The sequence below is a fragment of the Pan paniscus genome, chromosome 16, assembly GCF_029289425.2.
Source record: "Pan paniscus chromosome 16, NHGRI_mPanPan1-v2.0_pri, whole genome shotgun sequence".
In the NCBI taxonomy this organism is placed as follows: Eukaryota; Metazoa; Chordata; class Mammalia; order Primates; family Hominidae; genus Pan; species Pan paniscus.
In genome coordinates, this window is record NC_073265.2 from 58,625,863 (window position 1) to 58,651,362 (window position 25,500).

General features: G+C 42.8%; 1 protein-coding gene across 2 annotated transcripts in view; it reads left to right on the forward strand.

The window, feature by feature from the left end:
• The window catches only part of PAQR5 (progestin and adipoQ receptor family member 5), a 107,144-nt gene that overhangs the window by 63,985 nt on the left and 17,659 nt on the right, over positions 1–25,500 (forward strand). For both annotated transcript variants that reach the window (XM_034939025.3, XM_014341525.4), the window contains 2 exons: positions 18,591–18,718; positions 23,320–23,525. In XM_034939025.3, the coding sequence (XP_034794916.1) occupies positions 18,591–18,718; positions 23,320–23,525 (334 nt within the window). The remainder of the gene's footprint in view (positions 1–18,590; positions 18,719–23,319; positions 23,526–25,500) is intronic.

Consider the following 25,500-nt stretch of genomic DNA (forward strand, 5'->3'; position numbering starts at 1 on the left):
CCTTTAGAGACAAAACAGAGAGGCCTAGAAAAAAGACAACAAGTTCATATGCAACATGGTGTGACACTTTGCCAGGAAACAAGAACATCGAGTGTCAAATTGCTAATCCGTTTTTTTTTTTTTTTTTTTTTTTTGAGACAGAGTCTTGCTCTGTCACCCAGGCTGGAGTGCAGTGGCACTATCATGACTCACTGCAACCTCCACCTCCCAGGTTCAAGCGATTCTCCTTCTCCTGCCTCAACCTCTCAAGTAGCTGGGACTACAGGTGCACGCCACCACACCTAGCTACTTTTTGCATTTTCAGTAACAACAGGGTTTCACCATGTTGGCCAGGCTGGGTCTTGAACTCCTGACCTCAAGTGATCCACCTGCCTCAGCTTCCCAAAGTTCTGGGATTACAAGCGTGAGCCACCGCACCCAGACAAATTGCTAAGCTTTAAATAACTACAGCCTTGACTCACAGGCTACAGGTAAACACATCCCATAGTCCCAGATGCCTTAGTTTAGGGGCATGGACAGGAGGATTCCCTGAGGCAGTGGTCTACACAGAGAGGAAAAGCAACGCCATTTCCAGACTTGCACTGCAGCTCTGCCACACAGTCATAAACTTAGTCTCAGTGTTCTTATCTGTAAGATGGAAGTGACTCCTGTTAAGTCAGTCTCACAGGGCAATTGTGAAGATCCAATAAAAATGAAATAGAACAGTGGGATTATTATGAATGAAGGAAGCACAGCCAGATCAGTGGCTGGCATAGGTGTTTGGTAGGTGGGCTCAGGCACTGGGAACAAGGAGCCATCTCAACAGGTAAATGGTTTCTCCAGCCCAGTGCTATTCAGAGAGAGTGCTTAGATCACCAATGTCAGAATTACCTGGTAGCGTATTAAAATATGATAGAAGCAGGGCTCGGTGGGTCACACCTGTAATCCTAGCACTTTGGGATGCCGAGGTGGGTGATTTTAAGGCAATCACCGTTCTGTCTCCAAAAACAAAACAAAACAAACAAATATATATATAAAATATATATGTTATATATATTATATGTTATATATATTATATATGTAATGTATATTATATATGTAATATATGATATATGTTATATATAATATATGTAATATATATAGTATGTAATATATATTATATATATGTCATATATATATTATATATGTCATATATATTATATATGTCATATATATTATATATGTCATATATATTATATATGTAATATATATATTCTATATGTAATATATATTCTATATGTAATATATATATTCTATATGTAATATATAATATATGTTATATATAATATATGTAATATATAATATATGTTATATATAATATATGTAATATATAATATATGTAATATAATATATGTAATATATAATATATGTAATATAATATATGTAATATATAATATATGTAATATAATATATGTAATATATATAATATATGTAATATATAATATATGTCATATATATAATATATGTAATATATTATATATGTAATATATATTATATATGTAATATATTATATATGTAATATATATTATATATGTAATATATAATATATGTAATATATAATATATGTAATATATAATATATGTAATATATATTATATATGTAATATATAATATATGTAATATATATTATATATGTAATAGATAATATATGTAATATATATTATCTATGTAATAGATAATATATGTAATATATATTATCTATGTAATAGATAATATATGTAATATATATTATCTATGTAATAGATAATATATGTAATATATATTATCTATGTAATAGATAATATATGTAATATATATTATCTATGTAATAGATAATATATGTAATATATATTATCTATGTAATAGATAATATATGTAATATACATTATCTATGTAATAGATAATATATGTAATATACATTATCTATGTAATAGATAATATATGTAATATACATTATCTATGTAATAGATAATATATGTAATATACATTATATATGTAATAGATAATATATGTAATATACATTATATATGTAATATATATAATATATGTAATATACATTATATATGTAATATATAATATATGTAATATATATTATATATGTAATATATAATATATGTAATATATATTATATATGTAATATGTAATATATGTAATATATATTATATATGTAATATGTAATATATGTAATATATATTATATATGTTATATGTAATATATGTAATATATATTATATATGTAATATGTAATATATGTAATATATAGTATATATGTAATATATATTATATGTAATGTATATTATATATGTAATATATATTATATATATGTAATATATAATATGTGTAATATATATTATATATGTAATATATAATATGTGTAATATATATTATATATGTAATATATAATATATGTAATATATATTATATATGTAATATATAATATATGTAATATATATTATATATGTAATATATAATATATGTAATATATATTATATATGTAATATATAATATATGTAATATATATTATATATGTAATATATAATATATGTAATATATATTATATATGTAATATATATTATATATATGTTATATATAATATATGTTATATATTATATATATGTTATATATTATATATGTTATATATTATATATATGTTATATATTATATATGTTATATATAATATATGTTATATATTATATATGTTATATATAATATATGTTATATATTATATATGTTATATATAATATATGTTATATATTATATATGTTATATATAATATATGTTATATATTATATATGTTATATATAATATATGTTATATATTATATATGTTATATATAATATATGTTATATATTATATATGTTATATATAATATATGTTATATATTATATATGTTATATATAATATATGTTATATATTATATATGTTATATATAATATATGTAATATATATTATATATGTTATATATAATATATGTAATATATATTATATATGTTATATATAATATATGTAATATATATTATATATGTTATATATATTATATATATGTTATATGTAATATATATAATATATGTAATATATGTAATATATGTAATATATGTAATATATATTATATAATATATATTTTATATGTGTAATATATATTTTATATGTGTAATATATATTTTATATGTGTAATATATATATTATATGTGTAATATATATTATATATGTAATATATATATTCTATGTAATATATATTATATATGTAATATATATAATATATATGTTACATATGATATATATGTTATATATATTATATATATGTTATATATATATAACAAGTTGTGATAGCAGGCATCTTTGTATTGTTCTTGGTTTTAATGAAAAGAAATGCTTTTAACATTTCACCATTTAGTATGTTTGCTGTGTGTGTGTGTGTGTGTGTGTGTGTGTATAAGTAATCTTTTCATCTTTATCAGATTAAGGGTATCACTTCATATTCTAGTTTGCTAGGATTTTTTCCCTCATATTTTTTTTTTATTTTTTTGGAGATGGAGTCTTGCTCTGTCACCCAGGCTGGATTACAGTGGCAAGATCTCGGCTCACTACAACCTCCGCCTCCCAGGTTCAAAAAATTCTCTGCCTCAGCCTTCCAAGTAGCTGGGATCACAGGTGTCGGCCACCACACCAAGCTAGTTTTTGTATTTTTAGTAGAGATGGGGTTTCACTATCTTGGCCAGGCTGGTCTTGAACCCCTGACCTCGTGATTCACCTGCCTTGGCCTCCCAAAGTGCTGGGATTACAGGCGTGAGCCACCGCATCTGGCCTTCCCTTATGCATTTTATTTTATTTTATTTATTTATTTAGAGACAGAGTCTCGCTTTGTCACCCAGGCTGGAGTGCAGTGGCGCAATCTCGGCTCGCTGCAACCTCTGCCTCCCAGGTTCAAGCGATTCTCATGCCTCAGCCTCCCAAGTAGCTGGGACTACAGGCAAGTGCCACCATCCCCGGCTAATTTTTGTATTTTTTAATAGAGATGGGGTTTCATCATGTTGGCCAGGCTGGTCTCAAACTCCTGACCTCAGGTGATCCACCTGCCTCAGCCTCCCAAAGTGCTGTGATTACAGGCGTGAGCCACCGTGCCCAGCCTCCTTTATGAATTTTATAGAACTCTTTATTCCTATCATCTTTTGAGATGATCATATATGATTCATTTAAGTTGTTAATGTGGTGATACATTGATTAATTTACTAATGTTAAACCAATTTTTTGTTTTTGGTTTAAATACAACTTGATTGTGATAGATCTCTTTAATCTATTGCTAGAGTCAGTTAGCTAATATTTTGTTCAGGATCTTTAAGTCTATTTAATGAGTTGGCCTATAATGTTTTCTTCTTATGCTGTCCTTGCCTGGACTTGGGATTCAGGTTACGCTAACCACAAGTGAGTTGGAGATTGCTGCCTATTTATTCTATGGGGAAAAATATCTAATATTAGAATTATACATTCCTGAGTGGTTGGTAGAATTTATCTGTGAAATTACCTGGGCGGAGCCACCGTATTACCCAACTCTAAGGGGGCACCATTTCCCTTTTAGTCTACGTGAATGGCAACCTCTGGAGTTATGCAGGGAACAACTTGGCCCTACAGCTGAATTTTCTTGATGGAAAGATTTTTTTATAACAGCCTAGTTGAGACACAATTCACATATTATAAAATCCACCCTGTAAAAGTGTACAATTCAGTGAGTTTTAGTTTGTTGAACACAGAGTATATTGCACAAAACCATCACCATGATCACCAGTTTTTAGAACATTTTCATCACTCCAGAAAGAACTACACCCGTTAGCAGCCATTTTCTATCCCCTTAGTTCCTGGCAACCACCTAACCTACTTTCTGTCTGTATGGATTTGCCTATTGTGGATATCTCCCACAAATGGGATTGTGCAAATATGTGGCCTTTTCTGACTGCCTTCTTTCACTTAGCAGGATGTTTTCAAGGTTCATCTATGCTCTAGCATCTATCAGTACTTTGTTTTAATGGCCAAATCATAGTCTATTGAATGGATATACCATAGTTTGTTTATCCATTCATTAGTTGATGAACAGGTGAGTTGTTTCTATTTTTTGGATATTATAAATATGCTGCTGTGAACATTCATGTACAAGTCATTTAGGTGGACAAGTTGTCAGTCTCTTTGGTGTACAACCCAGGAGTGGAGTTGCTGGATCATATGGTAACTCTATGCTTCCAAGTATATGGAGTTTTTATACTACTGATTTAACTTAATTGATCTTGGTCTGAGAATGCCCCCTGTATTATTCCAATCCTTGACGTTTGTTCAGATTAGCTTGATGGCCTAGCACATGAATAATTTTCATACATCTTCTAAGTGTGCCGATAAATAATGTATAGTCTCCAGTTGTTGGAGGAAGTATTCCATATTTGTCCATAAGATCAATTATCTTTATATTTTTACCAATTTTGTTCTACTTGATCTATGCATAATTGAGATGTGTTAAAAAATCTTCCACTATGGTGGCAAATTTGTAAATTACTTCTTGTAAGTTAATTTTTACTTTATGTATTTTGAGCCTGTGTTTTTTAGGTATATGCAAGTTTATAATTGTCCTATTTTCTATCTTCCCGATGATACAAAGGTATGATTTTGTAGTGATTATCTTTATATCTAGTAATGCTTTTTGCCTTGGAATGCATCCGATATTAATGTAACTACTCTAGCTTTTGTTATCATTTGTTTGGCTTATCTCCTTCCTTTGACTTTCAATCCTTCGCCATGATTATATTTTAACTGTGTCTTGTGTAAACAGCACATGGTGAGATTTTATTAGTTTGACAATATTTGTTTTTTAGCTGACAGTTTAGTCTACTTATATTTATAATGATTACTGATATCCACATTTATTTTCATTGTCTTAAATGCTTTTGTCTTGTTTTGTCTATTTGTTCCTTGTTTCCCTTACTTTCTTTGGATTGAGTTTTACATTTCTCTTTTTTTTTCTTTTCATATGCTATTTTTCCCTTCCACCTGTTTTATAATTAATGTGTTAGAAATATGCTCTGTGTGGATTAGTTTAGTGGTCACTTCAGCTATTTTAACATAAATAACTGTACTAGACAGGGTCAGGCTATGCTGAGTTAAAAATTACCCCATATAGCTCGGTGACTTAACATAGCAAAGGTTATTTCACATCACACTACATAGCTAAGTGGTCAGTGAGGGACTGAGACACCCAGGCAGCCATCTCCTGGCTGCCCCCTCTGGAACGTGCAGCCTCCAAGGTCATCCCAGAAGGGGAAGCCAGGGTCTACAGCAATACCACCCTGAACACACCTATCTTGCCTGATCTCAGAAACTAGGCAGGGCTGGGCCAGGTTCAAGCTTGGATGGGAGAAGAAGAAGAGAAAGTTAGTTTCCCTAGAAACAGACTTTGAGAAAAAGATTCGGGCACAGAAAGTTTATGGGGGAGTATTCTCAGGAACAACCCCTGCAAGGATGTGAAGGAGGCAGGATTGTGCAGAAGGAGAAGCTGCGTTAGAAACCTCCACCAGTCACTCAGGAGCTCTGGAGGTTAGTGGGCCTTTCAGAGTTGTCCCAAATGGGAAAAGGAGGCTAGGACCTTGATCCGTCATCAGTGGATGTACACAGCCCCTGGGGAGGAGTATAACTAGTGCCCGTTGGCCAAAAACAATTCCCGTGGCATGATGAGTGGCTCCGTTCGGAAGAGTCCTTCCAAAAGGTCCTTCAGAAGTTTGTAGTGATATCTGCAAGAAGGCTTTCTGCTTTTTTTTAGACCAAGTCTTGCTCTGTAGCCAAGGCTGCAGTGCAGTGGCGCTATCTTGGCTCACTGCAATCTCCGCCTCCCAGGTTCAAGCAATTCTCCTGCCTCAGCCTCCTATATAGCTGGGATTACGGGCATGCACCACCACGCCTGGCTAATTTTTGTATTTTTAGCAAAGATGTGGTTTCACCATGTTGGCCAGGCTGGTCTCGAACTCCTGACCACAGGTGATCTGCCTGCCTTGGCCTCCCAAAGTGCTGGGATTACAGGCATGAGCCACTGCGCGTCTGCTTTTAACTGTTCTGGCCTAGAAGTAACATTAACTGGAAATAGTCACATGGCCCCAACCTAACTTTGAGAAAGTCTGAGGAATGTAGGAAAGCACATGTAATATTTGGTGAACACCAACTGTCTACTTAACCTCTTGGATCTGAAGACTGATGACTCAATAATGCTAGAAATGTATCAGTTATTTCTTCAAATAGCACATCAAAACCATTTATATCTTCTCCTTCTGGAGAAATGTTCTCTGTGTCTCTTATTAGCTTTTTCATATTTTCTATCTATTACTCTCTCTGGACTGCATTCTGGGTACTTTCTTTGGATCTTTCAGTTGACTAATTTTCTCTTCAGACAGGTCTGGTGTATTATTTATTCCTTTGATGTATTTTAAATTTCAATTATTATTTTTTAATTTCTAAAAGTTATATTAGGCTCTTTTTTTTGAGACAGGGTCTTGCTCTGTCACCCAGGCTGGAGTGTCATCATGCAATCATGGCTCACTGTAGCCTTAAACTCTTGGGCTCAAGTGATGCTCCTGCCTCAGCCTCCCCAGTAGCTGGAACTACAGCTGTGCTCCACCATACCCAGCTAATTTTTTAAAAAAATTTTGTAGAGATGAGGGTGCCTCACTGTGTGGCCTAAGCTGGTCTTAAACTCCTGGGCTCAAGAAATCCACCCACCACGGCCCCCAAAGTTTTGGCATTACAGGGTTGAGCTACTATGCCCAGCCTGTTCTTTTCAAATTGGCTTGTTTCCTGTTTATCTTTATTTCTTTAAATATATTAAACACAATTATTTTATATTTTAATATTTGTTCTTTGATCTCTATCTCTGCCGTCTACTGTTTCTGCTGTTTCTCACTCATGGTGTTTTCTTTCCCTATGTGTGCATGCCTGTGTTAAAGTAGAAATCCGGCTGGGTGTGGTGGCTCACGCCTGTAATCCCAACACTTTGGGAGGCCAAGGCAGGTGGATCACCTGAGGTCAGGAGTTCGAAACCAGACTGACCAACATGGTGAAACCCTGTCTCTACTAAAAGTACAAAAATTAGCAGAGCGTGGTGGCATGTGCCTGTAATCCCAGCTACTCAAGAGGCTGAGGCAGAAGAATAGCTGGAACTCAGGAGGCAGAATTTGCAGTAAGCCAAGATAACACCAATGCACTCCAGCCTGGGTGACAGAGCAAGATCCTGCCTCAAGTTAAAAAAAAAAAAAAAAGTAGAAATCCTTCAGAGAGGATTTGTGTTTGCTTTTGTTACTTACCTGAGGGAACTACAAAATTTTAACCTCTTTCTATTTGTAATCACTTTAATTTTTTCACTTGAGATTTCCTGGACCACAAAAATAGTAGGGGCATGGACCACAAACCTATATGAAGACTAGTTGATGGTTATGAATTTTGGGAGAGATTTTTTTTTTTTTTTCAGAGAAACAACTTTCCTTATCGTCCTCTTCTGGCTGGTTGAATTTATTTCACACTCACTTATCTTTAGACTCCTAGCTTTATTGGCAAAGTCTCGTATTAGATTCCCTGCCTTTGGTGGGCCTTGGGTTTCATCTCTTGTTTACAAAATCTGGCAGCAGAGACTCTGATGGTGAATGCAGCTTACCTCACAGGGTTCCTGGTTTCCCTCTGTTTTGGGGCTTTGTGACTTCTTTACTTTTGTGTGATTTTTGCTGATACACTGGCTTATGATGCATACTCCAGACAGCATATTAATTGCATTAATCAGAAAGATCCTTCATAACATCTAATCGACCATCATTCGGCCAGAACTGGAGTGCCCCAGCCATTCTTCCATGACACTTAGCATTTCTATAAAACATGTTTGTAGCAATCCTTGGTTCCACCAGCTGGGTGCTGTGAAGCACACAGGAGTTTTGCAGTTTAAGACTAGGGTTTGCATCTTGGTTCTGCTATTTATTATGGCCTTGGGAACGTCATCTCACTGAGCTGCAGTTTTCTTATTTGTCAAATGGGTCGACAGTCCTTACCTTGCCATGCTCTCATGATGAACAAATGAAATCAGACCTGCCCTTAACAGATGCTAAGTCTGAATAAGGAGGACAAATGCAGGCCATAGGCTATATGTCTAAATACTTAAGAGTTATAAATGAAGCCAACAAACAGTTATGTAAAGTGGTTCTATTCTACCTTAACAAATCCCCCTTTATTTTATTATTTATTTATTTATTTATTTATTTTGAGACAGAGTTTCGCTCTTGTTGCCCAGGCTGGAGTGGAATGGCGCGATCTTGGCTCACTGCAACATCTGCCTCCCAGGTTCAAGTGATTCTCCTGCCTCAGCCTCCCGAGTAGCTGGGATTACAGGCACCTGCCACCACACCTGGCTAATTTTTTGTATTTTTAGTAGAGACAGAGTTTCACCGTGTTAGTCAGGATGGTCTCAATCTCCTGACCTCAGGTGATCCACCTGCCTCGGCCTCCCAAAGTGCTGGGATTACAGGAGTGAACCACTGTGCCAGGCCTGACAAATGCCCCTTTATAAGGACAGAAAAAGTGAAACTCTGATTTTTATATAGCTAAAGTCAGCAAAATATGAAAAAGAACTGAGTTTAATTATTATCGCACATGTCTAAATGTTACATTGATGAATTACTTATGTTTGAAAGAGTAATAAAACAAAAACATACATAATTTATAAATTATTACATGTGTTTATTCCATATAATTTATTTTTTCATTTCAGCAAAATTGAGTTATAGTGTTGTAATCGACATTATCATATAATTTGTGGTCTATTGACAATGATGTTAAATTAAACCACTATTCCTGAGTCATTGTAGTTCTTAGTTTTGTTTCTTAATTTCATTTAAGAGAAACTTCTGCTGAGATTCCATTCAGTTTTATTGAGGTAGAACAGCTGGAATTACAAAAAAAAATTCTTAAGTCCACATTTTGAATCAGAAATGAACTATACATTTTTTCTTTTTTTAATTGAAGCCAGTTTGAGCAAGAAAATTATAAATTTTTCATATGAAGTTAAAACATTGTAATGAGGCTGCAGCATATGATAATTCTATTAAGCAGAAAAATTATTAAATATTTTAATTCCATATAGATTACCATCTCATCGTGCTATCTTTACTCCCTCAAAGTAATATCTAGATTAGTATTCATCTATTTTATTAAGAAAAGTATATTAGAAAGAGATAGTATAAAGAAAACTGAAAACAGTAGGGTTTTACTTAGTCAAAATTACACCTCAGTCTACAGTGTCCGGAGAAATAATCCCTACAGAAGTTAATTTCAGGATGATTTGTACGTGAATCTTCTCTTCATAGTCCAGAGACATTTTTGTTTCCTTTTTTGGAGTTTATCTGATTGGAAAGTCACCTTTATTATGCATTTTACGTGCGACTCCTTTGGTTTAGAAAAGTCCTATACATATTTAAAATAATAGATACATATTTTTAATCCCTTTAAAAATGGAATAGCCAAACCTAGATTTTTTTGTAGGCTTTTGCTAACATTATCTCATAACAAATATCAGTTGAGAGCTCAAATTCAAAATTAATGTTATTTCCTATGAAAAATAGAATTTTCTGTTACACTGATTTCTTCTCATCATCCTATATCTTACCTAAATCAAATCTAAGTGTTTAACAGCACGGATTTGTTATTCTCATTGTGTGAACGAGAGGAGTTAAGGTCAAATTTGGTATGTGTTTCAGCAAGATGTCCCATTTGGGAGAAGACTCAGAGAATGTCATATATAATCTTTGAACTATTCCATAGAAAATCTAATTGACAGCCTAATCAATTTTAGTAAGCAATTCAAACCATGTGCTACCACACCCAGCACTAAGAATACTTTCAAGCCACCTTACATGTTCGGCCAGAAGAAATTTACCATTGTCTTCTGTAAATATTGTGCTGAACGTAAAAAAAGCATTCTTTGGCCAGGCGCGGTGGCTCACGCCTGTAATCCCAGCACTTTGGGAAACCAACACAGGTGGATCACTTGAGGTCAGGAGTTCGAGACCAGCCTGGCCAACATGGTGAAACCCCGTCTCTACTAAAAATACAAAATTCACTGGGCGTGGTGGCACATGCCTGTAATTCCAGCTACTCAGGAGGATGAGGCAGGAGAATCACTTGAATTCAGGAGACAGAGGTTGCAGTGAGCCAAGATCGTGCCACTGCACTCCAGCCTGGGTGACAGAGTGAGACTCTGTCTCAAAAAACAAAACAAAACAAAACAAAACAAAAAGCATTCTTATGCTTGACTGAATATTGAACACATTATTTTTTGAAAACCATCACACCACTGTTGTAAGTTGGCATTTTCCTGTAATTGTTTCATACCAGCAATGGCTGGCTATTAATTCAGCCTATTTAAAGTTCTGGTAATTGCATGTGTGTTGTGTGTAAGCGATGTTTTATGTTCTTCTAATTGAGAGCCCAATCAATTCTCCTAGTAAGCAATTCAAACCACGTGCCACCATACTTAGTACTAAGAATACTTCTGGATTTTTGGTCAAATTCTGAACTTGCATTAGTTTTCTGTTGCTGCTGTAACAAATTACCACAAACTTAGTGGCTGAAAAAACAAACAAACAAATATATGATCTTACAGTCCTGTAGGTTACAAGTCTGACATGGGGCTCACTGGGTAAAATCTAGGCTTTTATGGATGCTGTTGGGGAGAATGTTTCCTTATCTTTCCAGCTCCTAGAGGCTGCCTGCTCTCCTTGGCTCCTGGCACCTTCCTCCATCTTCACATCAGCAATGTTGCATCTCTCTGACCTTATTCCATAGTCACTTTTTCCTCTGAGTCTCTTCTTCTGCCTCCATCTTCCATTTTTAAGGACCTTTTGATTATACTGGGCCCACCTCAGTAACCAGAGAATCTCCCTATTTTAAGGTCAGTGGATTAGCAACTTTAATTTCACCTAGGACGTTACTGCCCCTTTGCTGTGTAACCTAATATATTCACTGGTTCTGGCAATTAGGATGTGAACATTTTTGGGGAGCCATTATTCTGCCTACTGCAGACTTAGCAACCATGTTATACTATTATCACAAGCTTGCCTATGGCAGCTTTTGAAATCAATGCCTAAAACTGAAAATAGTTTTTCTACTTCTTAAATCAAAGACTGCATTTTTACAACAAATGTAAAACCAGCAGAATTGCTCTGTTATTTCAACTTTCTTACTTTCTTCTGCTGTAGATCAATATGTCTATAATGCTAGTCATTCAATGGGACTTTTCTTCTCTAGCACACACTACCTGAGTTCTGTTTACTTTTCTTTTTTCGAGACAGAGTCTCGCTTTGTTGACCAGGCTGGAGTGCAATGGCACGATCTCGGCTTACTGCAACCTCTGCCTCCCAGGTTCAAGTGATTCTTCTGCTTCAGCCTCCAGAGTAGCTGGGACTACAGGCACGCTCTATCATGTCCCACTAATTTTTGTAGTTTTAATAGAGATGAGGTTTCACTATGTTGGCCAGACTGGTCTCGAACTCCTGACCTCAAGTGATCTGCCCATCTCAGTCTCCTAAAGTGCTGAGATTACAGGTGTGAGCCACTGTGCCCAGTGCTATTTACTTTTTAAAAACATTTTGTGTATCTTTTTTTACTTTATTGTCCATTAAATTATTAATATTCTTTGGTTCCTCCATCCCTGATATTGATCGTTTATTTCATTAATTTTTATCATGTTCAGCCAGAAGAGACTTACCATTGTCTTCTGTAAATATTATACTGCATGTACAAAAAGCATTCTTATGCTTGACTGAATATTGGACATGTATTTTTAAAAAACATCACAGCAATGTTGTAAATTGGCATTTTCTTGTAATGGTTTCATATCAACAATGGTTGGCTATTAATTCAGCCTATTTAAAGTTCTAGTAATTGCATGTGTGTGGTGTGCAATTGTTGTTTTACGCTCTTTTAATTGAGAGCCTAAGTATTTCTGTCCTATGGGAACTAAGCATGGTCCTGCAAGGGATGTGGCATACTGTCCAACCTAGAGCCTGGTGCACCGCAGGTACCCAGGAAATGATAGGTTATAATTGCTGCAGCAAGGCCGGGCACAGTGGCTCATGCCTGTAATCCCAGCATTTTGGGAGGCCAAGGCTGGTGGATCACCTGAGATCAGGGGTTTGAGACCAGCCTGACCAACATGTTGAAACCCTATCTCTACTAAAAATACAAAAATTTAGCTGGGCATAGTGGCATGTGCCTGTAATCCCAGCTACTCAGGAGGCTGAGGCATGAGAATCACTTGAACCCAGAAGGCAGAGCTTGCAGGGAGCCGAGATGGTGCCACTGCACTCCAGCCTGGGCAACAGAGTGAGACTCTGTCTCAATAATAATAATGATAATTGCTGCATCAATGCATGGCCTCCCCCTTTTCCCTCCCATTCTTCCCCTGCCCTCTGCCAGCAAACACCTCATCAGACTCCCCACTAGCCTGTAACTATTCCCTGTCCTGGCTTTCCCTGTCACTGTGTCCCTCTTACATACAAGGAACTTCCTCTTCTGTAGGGAACTGGATTCTGGGCAGGGAGGTGACAGCACGATGCTGGGGTGGGAGTCTGGCTTTGAAGCCAGAGGCAGTTGCAGCATCAGCAGGCCCTGGGAGCTGGTTAGAACTGCAGACTCTCGCCCCAGCCACCACACTGCAGTAAGGTGCCCAGGTGATCTGCACACACTTGCAGAAGAAAGTTTGAGAGGCACTGGCTTGCACAACCTCACCGCTCATATTAGTTTGCTAGGGCTGCCATAACAAAATACCACAGACTGAGTGGTCTAAACAACAGAAAGTTATTTTCTCGCAGTTCCGGAGACTGAAAGGTGTTCAAGATCAAGGTTTGGACAGGGGCAGTTTCCTCCAAAGCCTCTCTCCTTGGCTTACAGATGGCCACTCTCTTGCTGCCTCTGCACAGAGTCACCACTCTGTGGGTGCTCATCCCTGGTGTCTCTCTGTGAATTCAAATTTCCCCTTCTTGTGAGGGACACCAGGCAGATTGGATTAGGACCCACCCTAATGGCCTCTTGAAAGACCTTATCTCCGAATGCAGTTGCATCTGAGGTCCTGGAGGTTAGGACTTTAACTTAACAGATGAATTTTGGGAGGGACACAGTTCCCTCCCAGATTTAGTTCATAATGGCACTTTAACGAAGAAGAATCTAAGGCTCAGAGAAGTATATCACAGTCCAAAATCATAGTACAGGCCAGGCGATAAGGGTTTTATCTCTCGACAGAGCCCTCCCCAGGCAGAGCAATGAAGGGCAGTGCACAAGAGGACAGGAAATGGAGTGTGCTGTCTGCATTGAGGTTTCAGCTTTGCTTCCGTTACTTTTGAGAACTTGAATAAATGCCCTAACCTCTCCAGGCCTCAGTTTCCTTTTCTGTGAAATGGGACAATAAAAGGCTCTTCCTCACAAGCTGGTTGTGAGGATTCCGTGAGCAGGAATTGCAGAATTAATGTGAATAGTGCCTGAGGACCCCTGATCCTACTCTGCCTCTTCTCTTTCCCTGCTATCCAAATCTGCCATTATTTACTGCTGGCCAAAAATGCCCAGTGATTTTCCCCAGGTGGTTTGCAGTTTAATAGCTAGAAAAACCAAAGGCTTGAAACTGTCATGGTAGAATTGTAGGCATTGGCTAGCAGGTGCATGCAAGTCTTGGCCATGCAAGAAGGCTTTCCTGGATGCTGAGCTTGAGGCAGGAACTGAAAGGGAAAGCTTGCTGATGTGCCCTTCTGCTCCTAGTTCCTGGAGGTTCTCTCTTCTAAATAGGCTGCATATGATTTGATTTCATTTCACTCTAAATTGCTCAGCCTGCAACTAGGGGTGCAAGGTGGAGTCCTACAAATCAATTCTGCTGTGCAAATAAGCAGGCACCTGCTTACTTGGGGGTGCTTAGAAATGAGGCCAAGCTACGAAGTGTTGAGGAAATGATTGCAGTTTTCCTTTGGGGTCAAACTGGGTTTAGAATACAAAATTGTTTTCAAATATTTAGTTTGTCCTTTCAATGTATGTACCATGCGTTTTATGAAGGTCTGCTCTCTGCAAAGCACTTTGCTAAGGCTAGAGTGGGAAGACAGAGAGAATGTTTCTCCTTTCCTGTGCTCACAGGAGCTCAGGGCAGGAGTGCAACTAAGACCTAGTAATGGGGTTCCATAGACAGAGGTTCAAGTTGGGGAGGGCAGGGCAGGTCAGTCTTCTTAGTCTAAGCTGGAACATCATTGTCCTAGGACAGAGGGACTCCTTCTATTATCCTGTATCCGTCCATTTATTTTTTTGGAAAGGCTGCTTTAAATCTTGCCCGGCCAATATTGGGCTTCCCATCCTTGTCTGGGGTCAGCATAGCAGGTCAGATGGAGGCAGGTTTTTGTAATCTGGGCCCAGCCCTGGCTTTGGTGGCAAAATATCCTCCCCAGGTCTGGGGCCAGATTCCTAAATGAGGTCAAGTTGTCCAGTGTATGGATTTCCCTTCCGTTCCCCGCTGGCTTTTGACGACGTCAGTCCCCCTAATTTTGCCTGCCAGAATGCCAGGATCCACAGAGAGAAGGGAAGTAGTCACAAACTGTGAGTGGCCTTTTCCTCCAGCTTCTGTCCAGCCACTGCCACTGTGGCTGTCACGGGGTCTGTGCTCTCCTGCAGCCCTACCCGGCCTTCTCCCTGCAGGTCACCGCCCCCACATGTCCAGTGCTCTGAAATGTTTCTGCTCTCACTGGTCCCTTGTCACAAAGTCTCTTGGTTTATAGGATCTGCTAGTCTAATTCATATGAAGGAGTAAATAATGATTAATGGAGTCTGCATTGGAACCAGTGGCCAGTGCTTTAATTAATAATTATAAAACAACAACTTAAAAGGAAGAGAGAAAGAAGCTTGAAAGGTAGAAGGATAGACCCAGTGTGGAGCTCCTGGGAGCTGTTATTTCTGCTAGAAGGCTTTCCGAGTCCTGCCAAGCACGTGCCGTCCTCCTCCACAGGATCAAAGGCTGAAGGCCATTGGCCTATTTGCCTCCTTGTCATCAGCCTTAGTGGGGTGGAAATCTGCAACTCAAGATTCCTGCTGCCCATTACAGGAATCTGTCCACCATAAACCGGGGACGTCAGCAGAATTGAATGGTGAATCAAAAACTGGAACAAATCATTTTAATTACCTAAGACCCAAACCTAATTCGCAGTATTTCTTCACTAGACCATGAATCAACTTCATTTTATCCCCTCCCTCTAGTTGAGCAGTTTAACCCAGAACTGAACTAAGAGTTGTCTAAAACTTGGAGCTACTGCTGGAAGGGAATGTGCCGACCATTCAGCTAGCCAAGCCCTCTCATTTTACACAGAGGCCCTGAGAGCTGTGACCCAGGGCTTCAGCTGCACTTAAACGCTTCACTTTTCTCAAGGCCACATGGCACCTCGGGGACCCAGATTTGACTCATTACTCTGGCAGCCCCTCACCTTCTGCACTGTTCCATGTGACTGCTTGACTTGGAACCCCAAGAAATAGCACAAGGCTGGCTACAATGGCTCACACCTCTAATCCCGGCACTTTAGGAGGCCAAGATGGGAGAATCACTTGAGCCCAGGACTTCAGGATGAGTCTGGGCATCATAGTGAGACCCTGTCTCTGCAAAAAATAAAAAATTAGGCTGGGCGTGGTAGCTCATGCCTGTAATCCCAGCACTTTGGGAGCCTGAGGTGGGTGGATCATTTAAGGTCAGGAGTTTGAGACCAGTATGGGCAACATGATGAAACCCTGTCTCTCCTAGTAATACAAAAAATTAGTCGGGCATTGTGGCATGCGCTTGTAATCCCCGCTACCCAAGGGGGCTGAGGCAGGAGAATCGCTTGAACCCAGGAGGCAGAGGTTTCAGTGAGCCAAGATAACAACACTGCACTCCAGCCTGGGCAACAAAATGAGACTCCATCTAAAAAAAAAAAAAAAAATTAGCTGACCGTGGTGGCACTCCTGTAGTTCCAGCTACTCAGGTGGCTAAGGTGGGAGGATCATTTGAGCCAGGAGTTTGAGGCTGCAGTAAGCCATGATTGCACCACTGTACTCCAGCCTGGGCTTCAGATCAAGACCCTGTCTCAAAAAAAACAAAACAAAATAAAAAAAAAGAGAGAGAGAGATAGCACAGACTCTGGTATATATTGTACATTTTTTAACAGAGAACCTCTCTTACACTAAGAAATTGACCCCCCAAATGAGAAATGGGTGGCTAGATTGAAGTTCCTCTAGCCTTCCCCTCACAGCCCTAGAAATTCAAAGGAGAGGGTTTGCCACTTATTGTGACTTGATTTAGATTATGATTACTAATATTATCATTGTTATTATTTGCTTCAATTACCCTACTTATTTATAATTTACGTTTCAAAGGGTATGGCAACATTTATCTAAATCAGTGGTCCTTACCTGGGGGCGATTTTGGCCCCCAGGGGACATCTGACAATATCTGGAGACGTTTCTGTTTGTCACAGCTTGGGGGGTAGGGTGCCGACAGTGTGGGCTAGTGGCGTTTAGCGGATAGAGGCCATGGATGCTGTGAAAGGATGCACAGGTTGGCCCCCACAACAAACAATGATCTGGCCCAAAGTGTCAATAGTGTCAAAATTGAGAACCCTTGGTCTAAATCAACACAGAAGGGGAAAACAGGTCTCCTGCAATCCTGCTACCTCAACAAATTAAACACTTCACTTTTCTATGTTCTTCCCAGCCTCTGCCCCATGGTGTAAACTTCACTTTCCCAAGCTCTTCTAACCATGGCAGGAATACAGTTTAAATTCCACATTTCTTCACTTATTATTGTATCCTGGGCTGTTGTCCCTCTGGCCTCATTATCTTCTCACTTACCACTTTTAGTGGATGTAATACAATACTCCAGGCAGGTTGATACCCCATATTTCACCTGACCAGTCTGAGTTTCTCAGTGGGGGTGTTTTTTGGGGGGGACTTGCCAAATGGGCTGCATGGGGGTGGGGGTGACTTGAGCAGCCGTGCTGTGGGCAGCCGCCTCCTCTTCCTGCAGCCCAGGCATCAGCTTCATGGTCCTCATCATCAAAAGCCCTTTAAGAAGCACCTTGGTGAATATATCCTGGCACCGGGGGCATCTTCTGCAGAGTTCTTCCCACCAGTCCCTGACATGCAGGGCTTGCCAGCTCAGACAGACAGCATCTATGTCAGCTCACCAAAAAGGCGTCCGAAAACTGGGCTGTAGGCCCCAGGCAGAGGGGTGAGAAAACGGATTCTTAGGCAAGATTCATGCCAAGAGTAAGTACGCCGGGGAATGCAAAGACAGGCTGGATTCCCAAAGGGAGCCTGGCCCTTGAATTCCCTCCTCCAGCTAGCTGGAGGCTTCTTGGAGGACATGGGATTTTAGAAGCTACTGCGAGGGAAGGAGAGAGTGAGGGGAACAGCTTAACAGGTTAAGGACTTGGGGTCAAGCGTTCCAGGCACACAGAGCACGGCCTGGAAGATGTTTCTCCAGAGACCTTCATGCCACCCTGTGGTCTCACCTCAGTGTCCTTTTCCTTTGCCTCTGCAGGTATTCCATGAGCAAGGCATCCTGTTCGGCTACCGCCATCCACAGAGTTCTGCCACTGCCTGCATCCTCAGCCTTTTCCAAATGACCAATGAGACTCTCAACATTTGGACTCACTTGCTGCCCTTCTGGTACCTTCTGGCCCCCTCGACTGGCCTGTCTCCTTCAGGAGCCCTGGAGACCAGGGTGTCTTAAAACACAGCTAGTGTTGAGAGGGCTGAGATTCTGTGCTGGGATTTGGGGATCCCCCGTGGGTACACGCGGGTGAAGGGAGTGTGTGACAGAGGGAAGAGACATTGGGTGTGCCACTGGGATGACCTTTAAGGCATGGACTGGGGTAAGATTTGAGGGGAAATCCCAAAAGTGCCTCAGTCCTTCCCTGCTCCCTGCTCCGGTGCCTGATATGATAGCATTTACCTTCATCTCCGGTCCTGGAGACTTTCCAGGTCTTCCAGGCGCCCTGTTAAAATGTCACTAGTTTGAGCAAGTCAACCTCTCTGAGCCTCACATTTTCCTACCTGCAAAGCAGGAGTGATGGTCTGCACCTCCCCAAGGGTTGCTGTGAGGGTTTGGGGAGAAAACATTGGTAGAGGCATCTGACACAGAGTTGTGGGTGTTCCGTAATCGTTCTGGGAACCACGGCAACTGGGAGGCACTTGGTCAGGCAGCCTGTAGATGGAGCCAGCTAAGAGCAAAGCTCTGGGAAGCCTGTATGCAGAAATGGGAGTTGCCAGGGAAGCGAAGAGGGGCCTTGCTGAGAAAGGTGGGGGATGAAGGCCAATGTCACACACTGCACACCTTTGCTTAAGGAATGGAGGATGGAGACAGGGTCAAAGCACCAAATCACAGTGGATCTGAGCTGGAAGAACTCAGAGGCCATTCAAGCCACTGTCCCACTCAGACCATCATTGGTCGATGTAGACACAGCCGAGAGACGGGGTGGCTTCCTTATGTCATGCAGGGGTGTCGTGGCACAGGCTGGTCACTGGACTCCCTCCAGTCATGTCGAGAAGAGATGAGGAGTGTGCCATGGGTGGAGATGGGCCCAGGCTCCCCGCACAGGGGCAGCCAGCCTGAGTACAAGTCAGATGACAGACCCGGGGCCAAAATGCAGGGGCAGGCTGTTTGGTTCCAGCAGCCAGCTCAGTGGAGAGGGGAGAGAGCTCAGTCTGGTGTGGACTAGGGTGATCTGTAAAGGAGTGTGGCAGCCCTGGGCCTGCAGACTGGGCAGGGGTGGCAGCACAGCCCTGTTCCAGGGGCCATTTGTCATTTTTAAAAGTATACATGCTTATAAATTATAACCCTTCAGAAGGGAATAAAGTCATACTCTGCCACTGGCCCCAGTTCTCCTCCCTGGAGTGGCCAGGGGGACCTGCTTCCTATGCGTCCTCCTGGAGATTTTCTGGGGACCCAGGAGCATCTGTGCTGTGAGCGTCCCCAGCATCTGCCTCTTTCCCTGCTGCCTTCCTCTTACTTCCCTCCCTTGGAGATCTCACTCTGTCAGCATCTGCAATCTGCATGTCTCCTGGACTTTGGAACATCTGCTTGGTGTTCCATTTTCTGGATGAATCATGGTTGATTTAGGCTGTTTTGAGATTTGAGCTGCTAAAAGGGTACCAGCCTGTCCATCCCTGCTTGTGGGTCTTGCGCTCCATGCATGGATCCCTGTAGGGTGATTTTTTGCTATTTTACAGCTGAGCCAAGCTGGGTGAGCCACACCCCCATCACCTCCAGCACTGCCTATGCACCTCTACACGGTGCCAGGCTCTCAGAGATGATCCTGACTGAGCAACAGAGAGTAGCAGGAAGGACTTGGGGAGGTCTGGATCAAGATGCCCTAAGGAAATGGGACCACTGAAAAATTGAAATAACTGAAGGATACATTTTGAGAAACAGCAAATAGCTTAAGCTTTACTTCTGCTGGAACAAAAATAAAAAGTCCACAAGTGTAGCTGGAAGGATTTAGCAATGTTCCTTCAGCTCCTGCATATGAAAAGCTTTGTAGAGTCTCCTCCCTTGGAGGAGTTAGTGAGAAAGGGAGCCAGCTCTCTAGGAGTGATTTGTGGAAGCGAGGTGCTCTGCAGGCGGGACCTCATGCGTGGATTGTAGGCCAGGCAGACCTGGTGAAGAATTTTGAAGTGTCTCTGCATAGAGATCTAGGCTTTGCTAAGAGTCAGCTGTGGGACTAGCTATTCTGAAGAGTGATTGTACTCTTAGTGGAGGAACAGTGTGGAGGAGGAGGGAGAAAATAGTTCTCGGCCTCGGCTTGCAAGGCTCCACCTGGGGCATTGCTTCTATTTGAGGAGCCTTCCTACAAGAGGGACATAGACAAACTACATGGAGGAAGGACAAACCACAGGGATGGTGGTAATGCCACATTTAGATCCTGCGAGGAATGGCTGAAGGAACTGGGAGTATTTAATGTGAAGTTCAAGGAGGTGGGAGGGGGTTAGAAAGACTGCCTTAAAATATTTGATAGGCGGCCAGGCACAGTGGCTCATGCCTATAATCCCAGTACTTTGGGAGGCCGAGGCAGGCAGATCACAAGGTCAGGAGATCGAGACCATCCTGGCCAACATGGCGAAACCCTGTCTCTACTAAAAATACAAAAGTTAGCCAGGCGGGGTGGAGGGTGCCTGCAGTCTGAGCTACTTGGGAGGCTGAGACAGGAGAATCACTTGAACCCAGGAGGCAGAGGTTGCAGAGAGCCGAGATCGTGCCACTGCACTCCAGCCTGGTGACAGAGCAAGACTCTGTCTCAAAAAAAAAAAAAAAAGTATATATATGTATGTATATGTGTATATATGTGTGTGTGTGTATATATGTGTATATGTGTGTGTGTATATATATGTGACTATATATATATATATATATATGCATACGTTAAGCTTATTTTCTATGATCCTGGTGGAGGGAACTAAGGCCAATCAAATGGAGATAGATTCCAGGAGGACAGGTTTGAGCCAATGAAGGAGAACTTTCCAGCCCTTGGAGCTGCTTTGGGAGGTAATGAGCCCCCCATCCCTGGAAGCATGCAAGCTGAGGCTGGAGAATCACTAGGGGATTGGACTAGATATACATAAAGCCTCTCTTCTTAGTTCACCTGCCCATTCCCAACGTACTGCCTCCCAATTAAAAAAGGACCCCCCACCTCCCTAGCACATAGTATTTCCCCAAAGTGAGAACAGGAAGGAATTGGTCACCGCAGGGGATTGGAGACAGTAGATAGGCGAGGATCTAAGAGGGGCTTCCATCATGGAGGGTGAGCGGGTCCTCCATGTTCATCGTGGAGGGTGAGTGAGCCCTCCGTGTTCGTGGTGGAGGGTGAGCGGGCCCTCCGTGTTCCTGGTGGAGGGTGAGCGGGCCCTCCGTGTTCATCGCGGAGGATGAGTGCGCCCTCCGTGTTCATCGTGGAGGGTGAGCGGGCCCTCCGTGTTCCTGGTGGAGGGTGAGAGGGCCCTCCGTGTTCATGGTGGAGGGTGAGTGGGCCTCCGTGTTCATGGTGGAGGGTGAGCGGGCCCTCTGTGTTCATGGTGGAGGGTGAGTGGGCCCTCTGTGTTCATGGTGGAGGGTGAGCGGGCCCTCTGTGTTCATGGTGGAGGGTGAGCGGGTCCTCTGTGTTCATAGTGGAGGGTGAGTGGCCCTCCGTGCTGATGGTGGAGGGTGAGTGGCCCTCCGTGCTGATGGTGGAGGGTGAGTGGGCCTCTGTGCTCATGGTGGAGGGTGAGTGGGCCCTCCGTGTTCATGGTGGAGGGTGACTGGCCCTCTGTGTTCATAGTGGAGGGTGAGTGGGCCTCTGTGCTCATGGTGGAGGATGAGTGGGCCTCTGTGCTCATGGTGGAGGGTGAGTGGGCCCTCTGTATTCGTGGTGGAGGGTGAGTGGGCCTCTGTGTTTGTGGTGGAGGGTGAGCGGGCCCTCCGTATTCGTGGTGGAGGGTGAGCGGGCCCTCCGTGTTCGTGGTGGAGGGTGAGCGGGGCCTCCGTGTTCGTGGTGGAGGGTGAGCGGGGCCTCCGTGTTCGTGGTGGAGGGTGAGCGGGCCCTCCGTGTTCGTGGTGGAGGGTGAGCGGGCCCTCCGTGTTCACGGTGGAGGGTGAGCGGGCCCTCCGTGTTCACGGTGGAGGGTGACTGGCCCTCCGTGTTCACGGTGGAGGGTGAGCGGGCCCTCCGTGTTCACGGTGGAGGGTGAGCGGGCCCTCCGTGTTCACGGTGGAGGGTGAGCGGGCCCTCCGTGTTCACGGTGGAGGGTGAGCGGGCCCTCCGTGTTCACGGTGGAGGGTGACTGGCCCTCCGTGTTCACGGTGGAGGGTGAGCGGGCCCTCCGTGTTCACGGTGGAGGGTGAGCGGGCCCTCCGTGTTCGCGGTGGAGGGTGAGCGGGGCCTCCGTGTTCGCGGTGGAGGGTGAGCGGGCCCTCCGTGTTCGCGGTGGAGGGTGACTGGCCCTCCGTGTTCGCGGTGGAGGGTGAGCGGGGCCTCCGTGTTCGCGGTGGAGGGTGAGCGGGCCCTCCGTGTTCGCGGTGGAGGGTGAGCGGGCCCTCCGTGTTCGCGGTGGAGGGTGAGCGGGCCCTCCGTGTTCGCGGTGGAGGGTGAGCGGGGCCTCCGTGTTCGCGGTGGAGGGTGAGCGGGCCCTCCGTGTTCGCGGTGGAGGGTGAGCGGGCCCTCCGTGTTCGTGGTGGAGGGTGAGCGGGCCCTCTGTGTTCGTGGTGGAGGGTGAGTGAGCCCTCTGTGTTCCAGGTTCTTTGCACGGAGGTTTGTGACTGCACTGTATATGACAGACATCAAGAATGACAGCTACTCCTGGCCCATGCTTGTGTACATGTGCACCAGCTGCGTGTACCCACTTGTGTCCAGCTGTGCGCACACCTTCAGCTCTATGTCCAAGAATGCCCGGCACATTTGCTACTTCCTGGACTATGGCGCCGTCAACCTCTTCAGCCTGGGTATGTGAGGCCTTGTTCTTGCTTTCCTTCCCCTGCAACCGGGCTGTTTGTCCCTTCTCCTGTGAGCTAGGGTCACCAGAAGGCTTTGACGAGTTTGCAGAAGAGTCCAGGGATTATGCCAGTGCCCCTGTCCAGGTTCCCAATGGGTGTTTTATAAGAAACTGTCCATAAGCATGCTGCTAAATATTTAGCCACTGGCTCTGTGGGGACAACAGCCCCGATCTGCAGTGTTGCCAGTTTCTGTGGTGTAAATCTTCCCATCATGTCCAGCTTCAACCTACCAACATGACATCACAGAACACAAGGGTGGGAAGAGATATGCATAGCACACCATTACAGAAATTCCACCATGCAGATACAGTAGATGTAGTCATTGAGTACTCAGTACTTTTGTTAATATGGTTTATTTAATTGCAAGTTTATGTGATTTAATTTTTAATGATGGCTGTGTTCAGCACTCAGCTCTCTCACAGGCCGGAATGAACGGACTCCAGTACATCAGTGCTGGTCTCTGTCATGCCAGGCAAGAAGAGGAGGGTGAGGTCATGAGCCTCGTATGTCCAGAGGCTTAGCACAATCAGAGAGATGCTCAGAGTGTGTGGGAATAGAGCAGCAGCCTAAGCTTGTGACATTCGGTGCTGACCGCCCCCTCTTCCTTTTTCTTTGACTATGATGCCCCCTCCTCTGGCCTCTTCTCTCCTCCCCTTGTGGGCATGCATCTATCCCTAAGGATATGAGTTCTAGATTCTTCCTCCAGGTCCCGTTCTAGGTGAGAAAACCAATTATTGTCTTCCTTGCCCAAGAGGTTGTCCATGAGGAGCTTACCTCCTTCCTCTTTCTTCATATACACACATTCACACTCACACAAACACACACTCATGCACTGACACACACTGACACACACACACAATGCACTCACACATGCACACACACACACTCACCACATATACACAATACACTTACATGCACACACACACCACATGCCACACATACACATTGACACACACACAATACATACACACACTCACACCACATACACACAATACACTCACATGCACACTCTCAAACACTACACACACACACCACCCATACTGACACACACTACACTCACATAAACACACATCACATACAATACACTCACATGCACATACACATACTCTCAGACCCTCCACACACACTCACATCCACATACGCACCACACATACTGACATATACACACAATACACTCACATACACACTCACACCACATACATGCTCATATACGCACACATACTCTCAGACACTACACACACATTCACACACTCACACTCTCACATACATCACACACACACACCACACACGCACATCACACACACCACATACATACACACACACCACACACACGCTCACTCACACACTCTCACACACATACACACACACTTTCCCACTTCACTGCCCACTCCTTAGTGCTCTGCTGCCCAGTCCCCAGCATTCACTAGACCGTGCCCCTTTCCGTGTGAGCCAGGCTTACCCTCAGGCTTTGATGGGTTTGCAGAAGAGAGCGGGGAATGTGCGTGCCCCTGTCCAGGGTCCCGGCCTCCTGACTGCCGAGATTGACGCAGGGGTCCTTCAGGCCTCCTCAATGCCCCTCTCTTTCTCTGGTCCCTGTCACATCCCTCCCTCCCTCCCGGATCCCCTCCCACCCTCTGGATCCCCCCTTACCCCCCATGTCCCCCCTCCCCTGGGCTGGCTCCCCTCCTCTGCTTTCTGGCACACATGGGTGGGGAGGCTCAGAAGTGGTCCTTTGACCTCTCCTCTCACATGATCCGGCTCCCCAGGGATCTCCTCCATGCCTACTGCATCTCTTCCCACCTCCGGAGAAACCCTGTCTCCAATGTAAACCTCTTACCTGAGGTCCACGCCACCTCAGAGCCATGAGACCAGAACTGTACCTGCTCCCGCCCCTACCCCTGCACCTGCTACCCCTCTGTATGTC